Genomic DNA, 19,558 nt, shown 5'->3' with positions numbered 1-19,558 from the left:
ATAAGAGACAAATAATCTACAATTGATAAGAGAGAAATAAGGTGCATTCTCCACACTACATTTGGAGAAAATATTGTTCCAAGTCCTACCAATTCCTACGTATCCATAATTGCAACCCGGAGAGAGATAGAGTACTTCTGATAGAACCCAAATATAAATATATTGAAATATAACCAAATATAATAACTACAATAACTACCAAGTAATTTGAGGTACTTGGACCCTCCCTTCTCTTGAGTATTCTTACTCAAGCCTAAACCATACTACTAATTGCTACCTTCATCTTTTCCTCCTCACCTTATTTATAACAAAACTTACTAACCCAATTACTAATATATCCTTAATATCCTAATAATATCCCCAATTCATATTAACATTAAATATCAACGGTCTTATATCATTCAAATGTTAAAGACCTTAACAATAATTTTAAGTTTTAAGAATTATTGCTAATAAGTTCGAAATCTTGGCAAAAATTTTAAAATACTCGCGACAGCACAAGAATAAGTCACCTACCATTTAATGCATTTATTTTATAACATTGACAACCGGTTTCCCATATCCTTCTCCAATAATAATAACCATCAGTTTAGTACTCCCTCGAATTTATCTAATCAGGAGATTGATCATAACCAAACCTAGGAAAATGTCACCATTATTGATCCTATCAGCACCTACACCCAAAATCAACGGATATCGGATGTCCCCGAAGGGACCAACACGCAAAACCAATGGAAAACTCAACTTGATCACCAATTACCAATGCATGGAGGGAAATTTCAAACACGACACCCACTAAAGGAGTGTTAGAGCCCCTCCCCCTAAGGTTTACAGGACCATTAGAAGCAAAGTTGCCAAGAAGTATAAGATTTTTCTTTGGTTCGGAGCCCTTGGTGGGCTCTACATAATTGATAAGGGGCAGCAATGAAGTCCCTCTGAGACTCTCAATCCAAATCGGTGGACCTTATGTTCAACATAAGGGCTTAATGTTTCAATATCATTCATCTATGCTGGAGTTCTAAAAGGAAACGGGAGATTGAATCGAAAAGAACCATGTAGTATAAAGGCAGCGGATTCCGATATAGAAACAAGAAGAATGGTTCTAAAGAATCATAACAAATTGAAAGATAAAGTTGGGAAAGAATTTACAGTTGAAAAGAATATCCAAATCAATTTTGGGGGAAGAGAGAGTCGGATGGTTTGGAGGTGGATTGGGATAACATTATGGTTGTAACAAAATTTTGTGCTCATGATGATTGGAAAGAAATTTCTTCTGCTCTCAAATGAACATATGATCAACAGTGTCAAATTAACCCATTTACGGCAGACAAAGCCTTGCTTAGATTTGAAGATGGTAGGCTATTGAAGAAGGAAGAGATGAAGGGCAAATGGTGGAAAATCGGAGATCTTTATCTGAAGATGGAACTTAGTTGTCTTAGGGAAGAGGGGAAAAAAAGTAAGTATGCTATGTTCTCTCTCCTCTCTCTTTCACCCCCTCCGGTGTGTAGTCTGGTGAAGATTTTCTTTGGATCTTAGCGAGTTCTTAGTTATATTTGTGAGATTTATTAATTGATTAAGTATGGAAGTGATTACTTGCTGCATTGATGGGTTTTTTTTTTCTGTATATGGCCTGAAGTTTATGCACGAAGACTCAAGAGAAAAGTTTTAGTTCCTTTGCATCCTTCTCAATTTTTGTGGTTTGAGAAACACATGAGGGAGATCACACAGAAGCTGATTTCAGCTCACTTTTCTTATCAGACTCGAGACACACTTGGTCAATGTTGAATGCAAAAAATCAAATCCAGTCATGGAATTGGTTGTTTGGCCTTGTTCAGGAGGTCGTATGAATGCTATCATTAGGGGTGTTCATCGGTTGGTCGGATCGGTTTTCAGGCCTAAATCGACTCTGACCGACACACTGTCAGTTATAAAAAACGGAAACCGACCGACCATCAAAGCTGCTTTCCCACCGACCGACTAACATATGCTTCGATCAGTCGGTTTCCGACAAACCAAACATTGAGTAGGGCTACTGCGACGGCGTGGGCGATTGGCAAGTGTGGCATGTGGGTGGGGGCCGTGGGGCTGCTGCAGGAACTGAGCGGCGGGCGGGATCCTGGGTTGCGGCGAGATAAGGACGGTCGGTGAAAGGAAAAAACTGGTTCCTTGTACTTCTGAGAGAAAAGATGGGAAGAAGGGAGAGGGGAGAAGAGAGAGATGGTGGAGGAGGGGTGGACAAAACAACCTTGAGAAGAAAGTTATTGCAATGGAGAAAAAGGGAAGGGAAGAGAGAAGGGTGATGGAAAATGGGAGTGAAAGAGAGGGGAAGACACAATATTAAACAAAAAAATATATATTGGGTGGTTTGAGAAAACCAGCAGGTTTTCTCAAAACAACCCAAAGTACATCTGGCGCTGCATGAAAAGTGGTGCATATTAACGGCAGTAGCGTGTGGCAGTGCATGAATTGATAAGTATTTAATGACTTTTTTTTTTAGAATATATGAATAGCCGGTTGGGTATCTTTTTTCCCATTCTCCGACCGACCAACGTTGACCGTACTATGGCTAAAACCGACCGATCAATGTCAGTTCAGTTGGTTTTGGTCGGTCGGGGGCGGTTTTTCGGTGATGAATGTTCACCCCTAGCTATCATACCGGTTGGTTATGAGAGAAAGGGCTGGAAATCCTTCTGGACAATGCTGAGAACCTTTTCAATTCTTCTAGCAGAAAATCAGGCTTTGAAACTGGAAATGACTCGTAATATGGCTGTTGGTTGGGGGAAGGAGTCAGAAAGGCTAGTGAAGGAGATTTCCCATGGAGTTCAAAGGAAGTCATACGATTCCGCTGTAATGGAATCAAGGTTGGAAGTTGTAATGTCAGGAAATTCTAGAGATGAAGTATTCCCCGTTGGTGTGGTGAAACACAGACTCCATTGTATGATAGACAGTGGGTTAGAAAAGCTGAAGAAGTACTAGAGATGCAATGGGAAATAACCATGGTGATTCATAGAAGCTATGCTCTAGGATGATTGGAAAGATATTTCCATAGCAATACAAAATCAGTTCTCAACGGCCTGCACTATCAACCCTTTTATGGCTGACAAAGGGCTTATTAAGTTTACAAATGACAAAAAGTTGAACCAGTCTTGGCTTGATGGCCGATGGAAGAAGGTTGAAGAATTTTATGTTAAGTTTGAAAAACGGCATTCTGAGAAGCATAGCAGAAAAGATGTAGTGTTTTGCATCCTAGAAGAATCGTTTTTAGAAGAGACTGCTCCATTCATCTTATAGCTTGATCAGCTTTTCTTATCTTGGAGTTATAATGGTTTAACAAAGTAAGGACCATTTGAAGAAAGTTTGGACTTTGAAGCTGAACGAGTCAGAAGTTTCAGTATTACATAATCTTGTAACATGAAGTTGATTTCAAAGAGTTTCCTAGGTTAAAGTTCAATAAAGTCATTCGAAGCTGGTCCTTGCAAGTGGGAGGCTTATCATGCTTGAAGATCCAGATTTTTCTAAAGCTTTTATTCCATGTTCTTGTTTGTCTTTTATCTTACTTCTTCTTTGGGGTTGTATTTTCCCTCTTTGGGTTCTTGCTTTCTCTTTTCTTCTCTTTCATTTTCCTCTCGTCCCCTTGGGAGATTGTATCCTTTGAAAAATTTATTGTTCCTTTTCATTAATCAGTAAAAAATTCGTATCTAAAAAGAAACTTGATAGTTGAATTGACAAACTTGATAATTGAATTGACTTTAGCGCATGTTAGCTGGACCCTTTACAATCACCTTCTCTCTCTCCTGTAGGATCTCTAGATCTTGACAGTATGGATTTGAACCATCCGTACCCACAATTTTTAATTTTGCCTCAAACTCATTCCTTATCTGGCAAACATAGCCTTAATAGAGTGGAAGATTTCTATTATCATATTTAAATTAGCAATAAATAATTGAATTTGTCAATTAAGAGAAACAAGAGGACCACCTAACGAAAGGAAAACTTACAACAGTTAACCTCTTGACCAAGCCGTGTTTTACTCTCAAATCCAGATCTTTGCATTCCTCCTGCAACATATGGCAATGACAATATAACTCCTAATAATAATAATCAAAATAAGAAAACTCCCGTGCAACACATACAAGTAACACGTAGATGCATATGTAAGATTACATTTTAATTCAACATAGAGGGTAAATTTTGGCTTGGAGGAGAAAAAAGCCTCTGGAAAAAAATAAGTTGGAAAAGTGATCCTTTAGATTGCGTTTGATAACCACTTTGGTTTTTTTATTATTTCTTTTTTAGAACAAGAAACAAACTTTTCATTGATAGTTAGAAAGGAAGAAAAATGTTCAAGGATATGAACTTCAAAACGGAGTGAAAAGAAAAAACTAAACAGCTAAATTAAGAACAAAACTCCAAAAATTACAAGAGAATAAAACATTAAAGAACAAAACAAATAATATCCCGAGACAACGACGAACCGAAATAACCAAAATCACTTCTAATATGCTTCAAGCAACGAACATCGTACCACGAGGTAGGGGTGATCATCGGTTGGTCAGAGTCGGCTTTGGGCTCAAACCGGTGCCGACCACCGACACATCGGTTTGCGTCGGTTGAAGCTCGTCGGTTTTAGAAGACTTTACACCTTTGATTGGTCAATTTTAGTCGGTTTGGAGAAGAAGAAGTTAGAGAAAAGAAAAATAAGAAAAGGGAAGGGAGACGAGAGGCGGGGGAAGATAAATAAAAAACAAAAAGAAAAGACCCAAAAAAAGAAAAGAAAAAAAAAAAGAAGAAAAATAACAGAGATGGATAGCTGGAAGAAGAAAAGAGAATGGAAGATTGGCGGAGGATGATAAAGAAAAAAAAAAGGAAAATGAAGAGAACTTACCTAGATTCAACCCAAAAAAAAAAGAATAGAGATGAAGAGAAGGACAAAGATTGGTGGCAAGTGGGACGTTGGTTGGCGTAGGGGGCACGCGCGCAAGGGGGCGTTGGTGGGTGTGGGCGCGCGGGGGTTGGCGGTGGTGGGCGTGAATTTTGAAGGGTAATCTCCAATGACTTAAGTTATGCGTGGCGCACGCGCGGGCAGGGGTACCATTAAGGTTCCTAGTGTCTTGTCTTCAAGAAATCAAAGAGGGAGCTAAACAAAATTGTCTTTCATGAGGATGAGGCATGAAGGTTTTCTTAGATTTTGACGATGATGATCTCAATGCAGAGGTTAGTATCAGTAGTCTAGATTCATCCACAAAGTCTGTCGAATCTTGCTATTTAAAGATCTAAGTCAGCATTCTTTTGAGGAATATTTTTTAATTTTTTGTAATGAGCAAAAGGAAGTTGAAGCGCCAAACGGCCAAATTCACCAAAACATTCTTCAATTCCTCCCTATTATGAAAAAGTGGGAATCACCTTGTAACTATTAATAGGGATCATTGGTTGGCATGTTCGTTCCAAACTTAAAGCACGGACATATAATTAGTCAGAGTGTCCATGTCGAACACGTGTCTGACACGCAATTTTGTGTTTCTAATTTTTTTTTCTTTTTTAATTTTGGAAATGGGAGGGATATGCTTTGGACACGGGAGGGACACGTGAAGGTGAATTTTGTTTCTGAAACCCAAACTTAGAAGCCCAGCAACAATTTTAAAAGAAAAAACCTAAAAGTTAAGAACAATTAAAAAAAAACTAAATCTAAGTACCAGTGACCATGAAAAACACCCCACCACGCACAAAACGAAAACAAAGGCCACCCACTACCATCGATCTGCATTCACTGCCGCTGCCGTCAATATCTCTGCCGCCGAGACTATTCTGTTCAGCCAAACTTTTCTGTTCGTGTGAACTGCCGCCAAATCCCTCGGTTCGTCGTGTGTGAGTTAAATAAGTTTGTTCTGTCTTTCTCTTTTTTTTTTCCTTCTTTTTTTCTTAATTTCGTATGAAATAAATTAAAGAAGAATATGTTCTTGAAGTAGCTAATTTATCTTTGGATGAACTAGATTTGGAGGCTGTGGTTTTTAGCAAGGATGGCGATGAGATGTTATGGAGATTTGAGAGGATAGGTTTAGTTTTAACTTTCTTCGTACCGAAACTTTGTATTGTAACTTTTCTTGAAGGTTGGATAATGTGTTTTGCAAATTGACTTGACATTTATGTTTTTTTAATTGAGTACATTTAGCATTATTATTATGTTAAATTTACATATATCCTTAAAAAATTAAAAAAATAAAATAATGTATCCCTAACGTGTCCATGTCCTAGTTTCTTAGAAATTGACGTGTTGTGTCCATGTCTGTGTCCTATGTCCGTGTCTGTGCTTTTTAGGTTCTAGATTTAGAAGAGCCTTATTGAAGCATCTCCACAGTTTTTGGATTGGCACATCGTGCTTTATTTGCAGTCTCTCGTTTATCAAGATTCTCCTTTTGTTTTTCAAGGTGTTTATATTGAAGCTTGTCTTCTCGCATATTTCTTGATCACATTTTTTGGTTTCTCGATTTTGGCTTCCAATAAGGTTTATTTCAAGCGGTTTTTGTGGGGGTTTGAGAAGTCTTAGTTGAAGCTTCTCCTCCCCTTTAAAGGCAACGTCAAGGTTGTTTTCTGGGTTTAAATGGAGTCAATGGAAGTTTATTACTATACATCGCCTTATCATCCTCCTCGCCGTCCTTACTCCGTCACTTCTTTGAGTTTCTCTTCCAATGAAAAGCGGCTAGAATTTGTAAAGAAGAAGTTGGAAAAGAGGCTAAAAGAAATGGCTCTATGTGAAGATGGTTGGTCTATTAGAAGGCTAGAGTTGCCTTCTCAGCGGAGATTGGAATTCAATATTCTTTTTTGCCAAGATCAGTGTCATTGGGCTAGAAGTTGTTCCGGTTTTAAATATGATTGTCGTCTATCTCTTGTTTCTTGAAGTTTTGGGTGTTACCTTGAGGTATCAGACCGGTTTGTTTTTGCAAAAGAATTCAATTCAATTTTTTGTCACATCTTATGACCAAGTCTCTGAACCATCATGTTGTCGCCTAGTGGTCAATAAGGGCCAATGTAAATAGCAAAGGGCTTATAGGGAATGGGTTCAAACCATGGTGACCACCTACCTAGGATTTAATGTCCTACGAGTTACCTTGGCAACCAAATATAGTAGGGTCAGGCGGTTGTCTCGTGAGATTAATCGAGGTGCGCGCAAGCTGGCCCGAACACTCGCAGATACAAAAATAAAAAAATAATAAAAAAATCTCATGATCAAGCCTCTAGGATTTCTCAAATTATTTTTTTCCTTTATTCTGTATTTTCTTTTCGCTTTTTCTCTTTTGTATTCTTCTTATGGCTCTCTTTCGCTCCCTTTGGGAGTTTGTATCTTCGAATATTGTATTTCCTTTTCATTATTTCAATGAGAAGTTTGTATCTTGTTCTAAAAAACTAACCACCTCCACAAGATTATTGAGAAAATGTTCAAGAAAGAATTTGTTGGTTTGGTGACGAAAGAATAGTACGTTGAGAAAAGGATGAATATTTTAAACAAATTGAAGAGAGGTGAAGGAGAAACATCAAAAGTTACAACAAGATGAAGAAGAACTCCAACTGCAAAACCATAGGAAAAGGAAAATGAGGGGGAATTCACATGTCTTTATCAGATTATTTTGAGAATGGAAGTGATGAGGATGATGAAAAGAAAAAAAATAATAATAATTGGAGCCATAGGCAAGTCATTCAGGCACGAAAAGGTGATACAATGATCCGAAAATTGGCCAAAAAAAATCACAACAAAACCTGGCAACTAGATGCACAATACTGGCAGAACTCTTTTCCTAAAGAAACCGAATGAGAACAATTATGTTTTGTACAATCTAAAACCTACGTCCAGTCCTTTTGAGACCCCCAAAAACTTTTATTGTTTCCTTCCAACCATAAATTCCATAAAATCACCTTTGACTGCATTTAACCACAACTTCTTTGCTTTCCCCTTAAAAGAAACTTCACACAATAATTGTGCAATTCTCTTTCAGAAAGTAATGAAATGCCTAGGATAAACAAAAAATTGTATTTTCTTTCAAATATGTCTCTAGTTGTGGTTCTAATAGAGAGAGTGAGACGTATTTTTGAGGTTTAGTCTTCGGGGGATACTCGTTTTTGTTCTTGTCCCTGTTGTTACTTTGTAAAGTTCAATTGCTTAACGAAAAGTTTTGTCCTTTTAATACTCTTTGCACAGGGTCTTCCTGGCCCAGACTCCTTTTGACCCTTTCCCCCTCTAACATTTATGGGCCCTTAAATCTTAAATCATTTTGTAATTACTCTTTCATTTTTACCCAAACCAATTTGGGAGCTTTTACATAACTCTTTGGTCGCATGTACTTTTCAAGTTCTTAATGGAAAATGACTATTTCTTAAAAAAAAAGATAGAGAGATAATCCTTACGAAACTGAAAAATCTTCCTTTCAAACTTCTCGATGAGGGGGATTCCCTCCCCGACTCTCATCAACAAGAGAGAAAGAGAGAGCCTTAAGTACCTAAGAGGTGGTTTAAGTCTAGGCGGTTCGTTTTACTTAAAGTTTTTTTTTTCCTTAATTGTTAAAAAGATAATAAAAGAAGAAGATAATTTTGCGGTAGCCTTGTCTCCAATGGTATGTGTTTTATGTTTCTCGATAGAGGAAGACCAATCAAATTTTCTGTTCATTGCCCCTTCAATGGCAATGGCAGGCATTGGGAGCATGTTTAATATCTATAAGTTTTCGTGGGTATTGGATAAAGGCTCTAAAGAGAATACTGTCCAAATGCAAAATGTGAAGTGGAGTGAAGCTAAAAAGTAAAGCAAGATTGTTGAGCATTGTTGTGGATTGATGTGATTAAAGAAACTATTTAGAGTATTTGGTTTGAAAGAAACCAAATAATCTTTCCCTCCAAATGCTCCAAATAATATATGCCATCATATAATGAAAACAGTACATTAGCAACTCAAAAAATTATTTGAAAGTCCAAAGAGGAAAAAGAGCTGACCTTGTCCACCCAAGGAGTTATATTTTATGATTAGTACTAAATGTAAACTTCATCCCAATGCGAAGTTTGACCCCAATAGTTATATTGGTCGACTGAAATCCACTATGACAAGTGTGTTTATTTGAACGTTTATTAGATAGATCGAATACTTGTCATTTTATGCAAAATAGAATTCCTCACGTCTCCTTGATGCTTCAAAAATGGCAAGGTGAATTTGAGAATCATTTATTTCTTCGTTGTTTGCCTACAAGACTATATGGTATAAACTTCTCCAGGAGTTAAGTGTACTTAAGAAATTCCTTTTTTCTTGAACAAAGATACAACTTCTCATTGAAATAATGAAAAGATAATACAAGTGTTCAAGGATACAAACTCCCGAAAGAGTGAAAAAAGAAAAATAAAAATTGTAAATAATAGAATTACACAGAATTAATAAAAGCTCCCCAATTAGCATAAATCATAGAAGGAGAGTGATGCGTAAAAGAGTCAACAAGAGAACTCCAAAGTGAAGCTTTAAACTTAGCTGAATAGAAACTTTCGTCGTAAAGTCTTCGTTTTTCTTCAAATAATCTTGAATTCCTCTCGAACCACAATTCTGATAATAAGGCTTTGACAACATTTAACCATAAAAACCGAACTGAAGAGGAAAGATGAGGAGGCCCATGTAAAAGCTAATAAACATTGTCCCCGATCTTGAGATCAAAACACCAATCCACATTGAATTGATGGAATAACAGATTCCAACACTTAGAGGCATAGTAGCAATGAAAAAATAAATGGTCATGATCCTCCCCACTCTTTGTACAGAGGCAACAAAAAGAGGGAAGTAGGGCAACAGAAGGAGATTTCTTCTGAACAATATCAGCCGTATTCAACTTTCCTTGAGAGAGAATCCAGCAAAACACATTAACCCTTCTTGGACTCTTGGTTTTCCATAAAGCAGCAAAGAATTCCTTGGGCATCGATGCATTAATCTTCTTAGTGAAGCAACTGTAAACAAACCAGAAGGTTCAAGACTCCAAAATCTACTATCTATGGTATCTGAAATGGACAGCAGATTTAGAGCTGATAATAATGTAGAAAATTCCTCCACTTCTTCCTCTTTCAAAGCTCTTCGCAACACTAAATTCCATGAACTAGTATTTGAATCCCAAAAGCTTGATAGCACACCATTAGGATTGATAGAAAGTTTAAAAATTCTGGGAAAAGCAAACTTCAAAGGCTCTTTACCAACCCAAGTAGAATTCCAGAATGATACACTTCGACCATTGCCTACTTTAAAATGTACCAAAGAATTGACTGAATTCCAATGTCTAGAAATACCACTCCAAGGACAGCGGTTGCAAATATTCGAGTGGATGGCAGTAAACCAATTTAATGGCTCAGAACCGTACAAACTTTACACCACTTGTCTCCATAAAGAGGAAGATTCATTCCCAAACCGCCAGCCCCATTTTGCCAAAAGAGCTTGATCTTTCTTTAAAAGTCCACCAACTCCTAACCCCCCATCCTCCAATGGTAGTGATGTGATCTTCCAATTAACCCAATGGAATTACCTTTCCAGAAAAAATTCCGCATTTCTTTTTCAATCTGATTGCAAACTCCAACGGGCATCTAAAAGAGACATATAGTAGGAAGGAAGGTTGGCCAAAACGGAAGTACAAAGTGTTAATCTGCCACCTCTCGATAGATGGATCCATCCTACTATATGTCTCTTTTAGATGCCCGTTGGAGTTTGCAATCAGATTGAAAAAGAAATGCGGAATTTTGGAAACGTTTCCATCTATCCAATTTCTTATGAATTTTTTCCAAAACTGGTCGCCAAAAGTCAGTACTTTTAGGATTGCCTCCTAATGGAAGGCCTAGATACAAAAGAGGAAGTTTTTCAACCTTACAACGTAGAACCGAGGCTTCAATCTGTACTTTCTCATCAGGAATATTAATACCACATAGTGCTGATTTATCCCAATTGACTGCTAAACCCGAGAGCCATTCAAATGCCATGATAGTCTTTCTCAAAGTTGATAGCATTGCATCATCATTTTTGCAAAAAATTAATGTATCATCAGCAAACTGGAGATGGGAGACATGTATAAACCTCCTTCCCACTGAAAAAGCCTTCAAAAGAGCCTTTAAGATAAATGTTGTCCAGCAAACTGCAAAAAACATCACTTACTAGGAGAAAAAGGAAAGGAGAAAGAGGATCTCCTTGCCTCAATTCCCTAGAAGCCATAATTCTCCCTTTAGGTCTTCCATTTATAAAAACAGAGAACTTATTGCCTCGAATGCATCCATTTATCCAACTAACCCATTTCTTGCCAAAGTTCTTTTGAAAAATAACATCTTCGAGAAAGTCCCAATCAACTTTATCAAAAGCTTTTTCAATATCCAGCTTTAACATCCACCCACTCTTCTTTTTGGCCCTATAATCTTCCACCATTTCATTGGCAATCAGAATTGGACCTAAGATGTTTCTTCCTTCTATAAATGCACTTTGATTACAAGAAACAGTAGAAGAAATCACCATCTTAAGCCGTTCAGCTAGTACTTTGACGACAACTTTATAAATGGAAGTGGACAAACTAATCAGCCTGAAGTCTTTGATACTGGAAGTCACTCTTTCTTGGGCAGTAGACAAATAAATTCTCCTTAAGAGGTGAATTGAGATGACCATTCCTATAAAACTCATCAAACATCTGAATAAAATCCGGCTTCAATTATTGCCAAAAACGAATAAGAAACTCCGTAGTGTAGCCATCCGGTCCATGAGCCTTATTCTTACCAAGGGATTTTAGTGCATCCCAAATTTCGGCCTCTTCAAAGCGTCTCTCCAACTAGCTACATTGTGCTGAAGAGATGGGCCTCCAATTGAGACCTCTAACAATGAATTGAGGATTTGGGCTTTTCATATAAAGGCTGCCAAAAAAGCTGATTATTTCATCGTCAATCTCACGTTGGTTGAGTAGAGAAATCCCATTAGCATCCTTTAACTCATAAATCAAAGTCTTCCTCTTACGAGCGGCTAAATATCTATTGAAGAATTTTGTATTCTCATCACCTTCCTTCAACCAATGCACTTTGCACTTCTGAATCAGCTTCCTTTCTTCCTCAATATAAATATTAAGGAGATCATTTTGAAGTGAAATCCTCTGATTTCTTTCTTCTACCGAGATGCCAGTGCTTTCCTCCTTACAATCAAGACATGAGATATCATGGATAATTTGAGCTGACTTTTCCTTTTTCATCTTTTCAAGCTTTGCATTCCATGCTTTAAGAGAAATCTTCAAATTTCTCAACTTAGTTGTCAATGCATAACCCGCCCATCCGTAAGACATATTTGCTGCCAATTTGGTCTCTACAAGGCTGATGCACTCTTTGTTTTTAAGCCATGAATTAAAGAATCGAAAGGGAGTAGGACCCCAGACAAAATCTCCTGCCTCAAGAATAACTGGAAAATGATCTGAAGTTACCCTTTCAGCTCTGACTACCCGAGAGTTGTTGAAAGTCTCCTCCCATTTTTTTGTAATGAAAAATCTGTCCAAAAGAGAATGAATTTGAATCATTACCAGATTTTGACCAGGTAAATTTGCCATTGGACAGGGGGATTTCCAGCAATTCTAACTCATCAATGATGGCATTGAAATTCTTCCCCCAGAAGAGCGTTCAGAAGACCAGCGAATAACATTAAAATCACCAGCTATACACCATAAAGGATCACAATAGCACGTTGTATCGCGAATTTCTGTCCAAAAACTCTTTCTTTCCCGATAATCTGTTGGGCCATAAACATTAGTCAACCAAATATTGCAATAATATGAAAAAGAAAGCCGTATGGAGATAGAAAATCTTCCTTCCAACACCTCCTCAACTTTAATTCAGCTTTCATCCGAAAGGATAAGCAGACCACCAGACTTGCCTTAGGAATTTAATGCAGACCAACCAATATCCTTGGAACTCCAAAGTGATTTGATGTCCTGTCTATCAATATCTTGCAGTTTTGTTTCTTGGAAGAAAATAACATCAGGACAATGGGATTTGATAAAATTCTTCATCTTCAACCTCTTCTTCTGATCTCCCAGCCCTCGTGTGTTCCATGAAAGTATCTTCATTGATGCGTGGGAAGTGGAATAACTTTAAGGCCAACCTCTTCAAGAAAAAAAGGAACTTCAACTTGTTGTTCTATATCATGGTCTTCTCCGAATAACGACTGAAATTCTTTGTAGTATGAATGCTCACATAAAATGTCACTAGAAGATCCTTCAGTGTTAGAAATATGAGAAGAAGCATAGGAACTGATACTAATCTCGGACCCACCTTCATTATCAGAATAATCTTGAATGGACTTTGAAATTTCCTCTTTAGTAGAATTAAGTACTCCTCGAGAAAGGCTAGAAGTTTTAACAAAAATCTTATTCAAATCTTCTCTTTCCACATTGAAAGCTGGTAATAAATTAGGCTGTAATTGTTCCATAGATCTAGCACGAGCTGCCCTTTTGAAGTTCCTTCGTGAGTAGAAAAAAGGCAAGGGGGGAATTAACCTTTAGACTTCCGTACAGCCAAGGGGAGAGGGGTACTTTTAAATCTGCCTTTCCGTCTTTCTGAAGAGGCAGATATTGAATTAAGAGATTCTTGGTAATTAATGGGCCCCTGGGAAGACCGTGCATCATTAATATTAGGAGCCTGCACGTTGCCATTCGGTTCAATGCATGCGCCAGCTGTTTGAAAGTTATCGTTAATGCTAGGACTCTTCAAACTGTCCACTGGAATTTCGAGATCTTCATTACAACCTTTTGTCTCCCCTATTTCTTTATAAATAACAGCACTCTTTAAGACTGACCTTTCATCTTCCAAAACAGATTTGATTCTTGCCACATCCGGTTTGTTGGATAATCCATGAAGATTATCAAGAACAAATCGTGACGATCTTGAAGTTCTATCTGGAACTCGCCCTTCCACAACACTAATGATGAAAGATCCAACCTTGGCATCCTTAATTTCCACTGATGCAAGAAGAAACCCGCATTCGTTCTGTTCAACTTTGATTTGAGCATTAGAAACATCAATCATATTCAACGTTTTAGAGGATATACTCCATAATCCTCCAAAGTAACTCCCAATGGCTTCAAAACATTCACGGCTCCAACAATACAAAGGTAGGTCTTTTATAGTAATCCATCCTCCATGACCATAAACGAATTCTTTTCTACTATGAAGCTTTGGATTCCATTTTTCTAATTTCAAATGATAGCTCCCAATCTTCCTCCACTTGCCCGATAACTCCGAGGATTTCAACATTCTATTATCTTCAAAACACAGAAGGCCTTTATCAACCATAAACGGATTGATAACACAATTTTGGGAAAATTTATCTTTTAAAGCCTGAGAAATAAGCTTCCACTTGTCATGAAAACAACATCTTGAAACCACCATTAAGTTGTTCCAATCCAACTCTATCACTTCTTTCTCCTTTTTGACCCAGAAGTTTTGAAGGTCTCGACCCCCCTTTGCCTTATTGTTAAAACGAATATTTTCCTCCTTAGGTTTTTAAGAATTCCTTTGATTTTTTGACATAGGATTTTCATCTTTGTTTGCTCTTAGTTCTTCGGTAGCTCTAAGATTCTTATTTAGAGCATGACCTTTGACCACTTCAGCAAACGAGCCTTTCTGAAATGGCGTTGTTATCATGAATACTCTTCTTCTTAATTTCTCTCATACTATCAGCAACCTGTCGACGGTATAACAGCTCCTGTCTTTGCTTTTCAATATTTCTAACTGAGAAAAGCTTTAACATAGACCAGAAACCCATCCATCCCTTTCTATCCAAACCAATCGGAATTGAAATAATAAGTCTTCCCCCCGTAGGAGGCCAGTGAATCCATTCGATCCGACTACCAGATTTCTGAATACTACATACTCCTTGCGAAGTACGGATTTGTTCCTTAAACCTAAGATGATAAGGCTCATGAGCTACCATTGCCATGTTTCTTTCAAACCAAAGGAACTGTGAGGAGTTCAATGACAGAATCACTTTTCTATCCACATCTTCTACCATAAAGCTCTCATTTTCTGCCCAAATTCAGAAAAAAGAACCATCGATACTACAGCTATTAATCTCCATTAGTGAAACAAAATAAAACTAATCTTGAATCTGTAGGCAGAATATCACGAACACAACTTACCGGAACCACCACTAGAAAACAAAGAGGAAAGAAAAGGAGAGAGAAGAGAGCATTTTTTACCAAGCCCTCCAGAGACGTGAGATTAAAACGAACTCCTGTACTTAAGAAATTCCTATAGTATTATATCAGGATAAATCTGGGAAAGACAATTGAAGAAGAGGCAGATAATTTCTAAATGGTTTTCATAGCACACAATTAGAGAGTGGGCGAAGACTTTTCCATTAAGGTGAATACGAAAATATGGATACCATTTTGGTATGGAATAATTTGGAGTTATTTTAATGGTTATGGATTAGAATTGTGTGAATTTTGGTAGTTAGTTTTTCTATCATTTTTAGACTGCAAAACAATTTTCTGCGGTCTTATTCTACGGAGAAGGATACCTTATCACTTTGTTCACACTCCATAATTATACGTACTCTAGTTTACATTCAAGGAAATTGATCAGTAATGATAATAACAATAAAGGAGATTTTTCAGCATCAACTTTTGTGTTTATTTATTACCTAAGAATGATGTAACTTGGGGGAAAGGGGGGAAAGGAGTTACCTCAGAGAACTTTTCATCTGAAAGCATGCAAATACTGATATCTTTCATCACATTGGAAGCATGAAGAATGAATTTTGTACTCAAATCACCAGATATAGAAATTTTCTTCACCCCTAAAGGATATCAAAAAAATATGATCATTGAATTAGTTATCTGAGATGACATGGTTGGCCGGTAAGCATAATAACAACTTGTAAAACCTTGAGTGGACTGTGAAGCAGAAATAGACACTTTCAAGGATAAATGAGAAAGAATACATTTTTACCAATGCCTTGAAAAATCATGTGGCAAACTATATAGGCCCCAAAGGAATGAGCGTGCTCGTAGGCATTCTCTGGAGATGTCATAAAGAGCTAATGCATGTTCAGAGGAAAGTGAAAAAATCTTGTGAACCTTGCTTTATTGGAAATAAATTACTTATTTATGGTTACAGGCAAAACAAATGGGAATTACTTGTGGATATTGGTATCTTTTGAATAATTCTTTAACTAAAAGGATATGAAAATTAGACACTGCACGAAAGCTTGAAGTCATGAAATCACTGTAGAAATAGACGAAATAGAAGGCATGGAAGAGGAACCTTGAAGAAACTTAAGCAATACAGCCAAAGCGAGAATAGCTCAGCGGTAATTAGTATCTCCAATCAAGAGGTTGTGAGTTCGATCCCCACCCCACATGTTGTACTAGAAAAAAAAAACTTAAGAAATACACCTTCAAAGATAGCTTCAAGTGACTCATTGTCGTTTCATTAATTGAGAATACATGGCTGTAAAGTACTATTCCTAGCAAGATTTAAGCTTGAAAAATTGACTCTGGGTAATGACAAAGACGAAATCCCCACTAAGTATTTCCGAGAGATCTCCACAATTAGATGTAAAGTAGCAAGACTTTTTTCCTCATTTTAAGAACAACTAGAAAAAAGTAAATGCACAGAGCACATCCAAAGTGGTATGTATTGATCAATTACCTAATTAATTCTAGCAACAATCTTTCCTATACAATTGCCTTCATAGCGACCAATTTGCATATATCTCCATGAGAGGACTGTACATAAAATTAACACATTTCCCTTTATATCGAAGTTTATATCTGTACATAGAAATTATTCCAGAACACATTTCCCATGTTCATGAATAAAAAAGTTAGTGTAGTTACCTATAACCTGCACGAGCTGATGAGTATTTTTCTGAAGATAGTCGTGGGGGTCAGATTTAATCCTGACAAAGCTACCAATCAACTTGCTTTCAAAGGTTCCAGGATCTTTAAGCAGATCCTCTACTAAACTCTTTCTCAAGTAGACAAGATTAATATTGCCAGGAACTATGGCAGCAAAATAGCTATTTGGGTTCACCAGCACTCTCGTCTTCTGATTGAGCTTTCTTCCAGGGGTTATGCCATTATCCCGTTTGAAGGTATTTGAAAGATTCTCAGTCTCGTCCGAGCTGCATGAAAAGTCATCATCTGATTCATCTTGATTCTCGGCAAAGTGTGGTTCTAGCATGTCATGGATTTTAATACGGCCAATTGTTTTCCTTCCGAAAATGGAAAGGAGCCTATCATCGCAGATGATTCTTTTCTTTCTAGAGGGATGAAGAAGATTATTAATATTGACATACTCGTTTATAATGGAGGTAACGTCGTGTCGAGAAATCTTCTCGCTGATATCCTTTCCTATTGATGCAAGAAATTCGATAAGTGGTCTTGATCCCCAGCCAACGAATTCATATCTCTTGGATCTAATTTTCCTTTTCATTCTTACGGGAGAACATACCTGCTGTCTACTACTTTCGATCCATTCAAGCGAATCCATTCCTCATCCTAGATAGTCGATAGCTTCGTCGTTCGAGAAAGAGATTGATACCTGGCCAAGGATAACAGCGAAGCTTCCAAACTTCCCCGTAAACGATGATGGAAATAACAGCGGTTTTGTCAAAAAATTATACGAACTGCATACTTGACATTTTTGTACTACACATAATGGCAAATTGGTATTTTTGACCCATTTTCAATTCCTTTGGACTCTTGACCGATTTTTTAAGAACGGACTCATACCATTCTAATTTTTTACTCTCGTTTGTCTCTGTAAACAAAAAAACAAAAGATATTTCGATAATTTTATAAATGCAAAAAAGTAAAGAGCGCAACCATATGGGGTAAATGACATATATAACCTAAAAAAGTTTCTAGTTTTAAAAGGTTTAAAGTAATGCGACAGTTCTTATACAGCCTCTCTTTCTCCTGCCTGACATATTTCATTTTGTCATATTTAGCCTGTGATTACGATAATGATTGTATGACGTTGATGCAAAATTATGCCGAGCTGCCAAGGTTGGCCACGTGGCAACTAGTCGAGCTAACGAGGTACGAGTTCATGCAAGATAGGACCTGCATGAATAAAGTAAACACTCCGATGCTCAAGCCAGTATAGGTGCTCGCTCAAATAGATTATTCTCAGAGAAGAATTGCATATCTGAGTAAGAGGAATGAATATTCTTTTTATAGACGGAGTGAAATGACACGTTCGTTATGGCCATTACGACAAGACGGTTAGATGTCGGCCCATAGGTCAGCAATGATTGAGGTCGGCTATGGATGAGCTTAGTAGCCCGGCGATAGATTAGCTTAGTAGTTCGGCGGTAGGTGAGCTTAGGAGTTCGGTGGTAGGTGAGCTTAGGAGTTCGGTGGTAGGTGAGCTTAGGAGTTCGGCGGTGGATGAGCTAAGTAGCTCAGCCATAGGTGAGCTTAGGAGCTTGGCAATAGATGAGCTAAGTAGCTTGGTCATATCTCACTCTGTGATAGGTCATATTTTTGCATCCAACATATGACGATCATTCTTTTTTTATTATCAACTTTGTTATTTATTTGTTATTTATCTTGTATTTACTCTGTATAATCAGATTTTGAGCATTAGTCGATCCGTACATTTTGTGGATTGTGATTGACCAACATAAAATCGTGGTATGATTGAATTATGTGAGGATTGGGAAGTCTGCATAACTCAGGCAACTCAAGAATTTTAGTTGGGTTGTAATTTTTTTGAAAGAAGTCAGTAATGATTTTCACTTTTGGATGGGTTGTTTTAGCTTACTTTTATGTCATAGTGATTTTGTTGATGAAGTTTAATTTATAACAATTTAATAATAAACATGAAGTGGCCATTTTTCTATTTGATTTCGTTCATATAACTTATGCTCTTATCTCTTGTATAAGAACGTTGTGCTAGACCGAAGATAAAGAGAATGATTGAATGTAGGGCTTAAAAAAATATAATAAAAAAAAATCTCATTTTCTAAGTAGTATGATTTCTCTAACCATTCTCAAATTTTTACAATATTGCAAAATCTCATTCTCATATTTTTAGTTTAATGAAAGTAGTTGTGTTTTTTAACCCCTCCCCCCAAAAAAGATATAAAAGAAAAAAAGTGATGAGATATGACCACTTTTTTCGAAACTTGTTATTCTACCCTTCCGCTTATGTTATCATTTGTGTATTTCTTACTTGGTTTTTATGTTTTGTAATCTATTGAGTTAATTCTTTTAACCAGTTTAGAATTTTCAAATTTTTCTTCTCCAAATGGCTAATTTTGTTAGGTAAATTTTATTTCATTTTTATTTATTTACTGTTTATTTATTTATTTTTTCTATTGAGTTTAATTTATTCCAACTCAAATCTCTTGAGTTAATTTTTGTTCCCAACTCGAAATACCCAAATTTCGCTTATCTTCTGATAGTGTACTTTATACACCACATTTCATGATATTCAGGTGGAAATTATTTAACAATTTTCGGTCATTTATGACTTATTTACGTGCCTAATGTTTTTATAGGATCAAGCCATTAGAAATAATTGGAGC

The 19,558-nt window shown here is 37.0% G+C and overlaps 1 protein-coding gene across 4 annotated transcripts in view; it reads right to left on the bottom strand.

Annotated features, from left to right (window-relative positions):
* LOC111016836 (SWIB/MDM2 and Plus-3 and GYF domain-containing protein) overlaps positions 1-17,642 on the bottom strand; it is a 28,797-nt gene extending 11,155 nt beyond the window's left edge. For 2 of the 4 annotated variants that reach the window (XM_022292370.2, XM_022292371.2), the window contains exons 1-3: positions 16,860-17,642; positions 15,705-15,817; positions 3,999-4,058 (exon numbers count right to left, since the gene is read on the bottom strand). In XM_022292370.2, coding sequence (XP_022148062.1) covers positions 3,999-4,058; positions 15,705-15,817; positions 16,860-17,514 — 828 coding nt within the window. In that variant the 5' untranslated portion in view covers positions 17,515-17,642. The remainder of the gene's footprint in view (positions 1-3,998; positions 4,059-15,704; positions 15,818-16,859) is intronic. The other 2 variants (XM_022292372.2, XM_022292373.2) reach the window with 2 other exon arrangements.
* Between the last annotated feature and the right edge of the window lie 1,916 nt (positions 17,643-19,558).

Source organism: Momordica charantia, assembly GCF_013281855.1.
Source record: "Momordica charantia cultivar OHB3-1 chromosome 4 unlocalized genomic scaffold, Mcharantia_2.0 BLBB01000004.1, whole genome shotgun sequence".
In the NCBI taxonomy this organism is placed as follows: Eukaryota; Viridiplantae; Streptophyta; class Magnoliopsida; order Cucurbitales; family Cucurbitaceae; genus Momordica; species Momordica charantia.
Note: the sequence above shows the minus strand (reverse complement) of the source record. Positions and strands in the feature narration are given on the sequence as shown.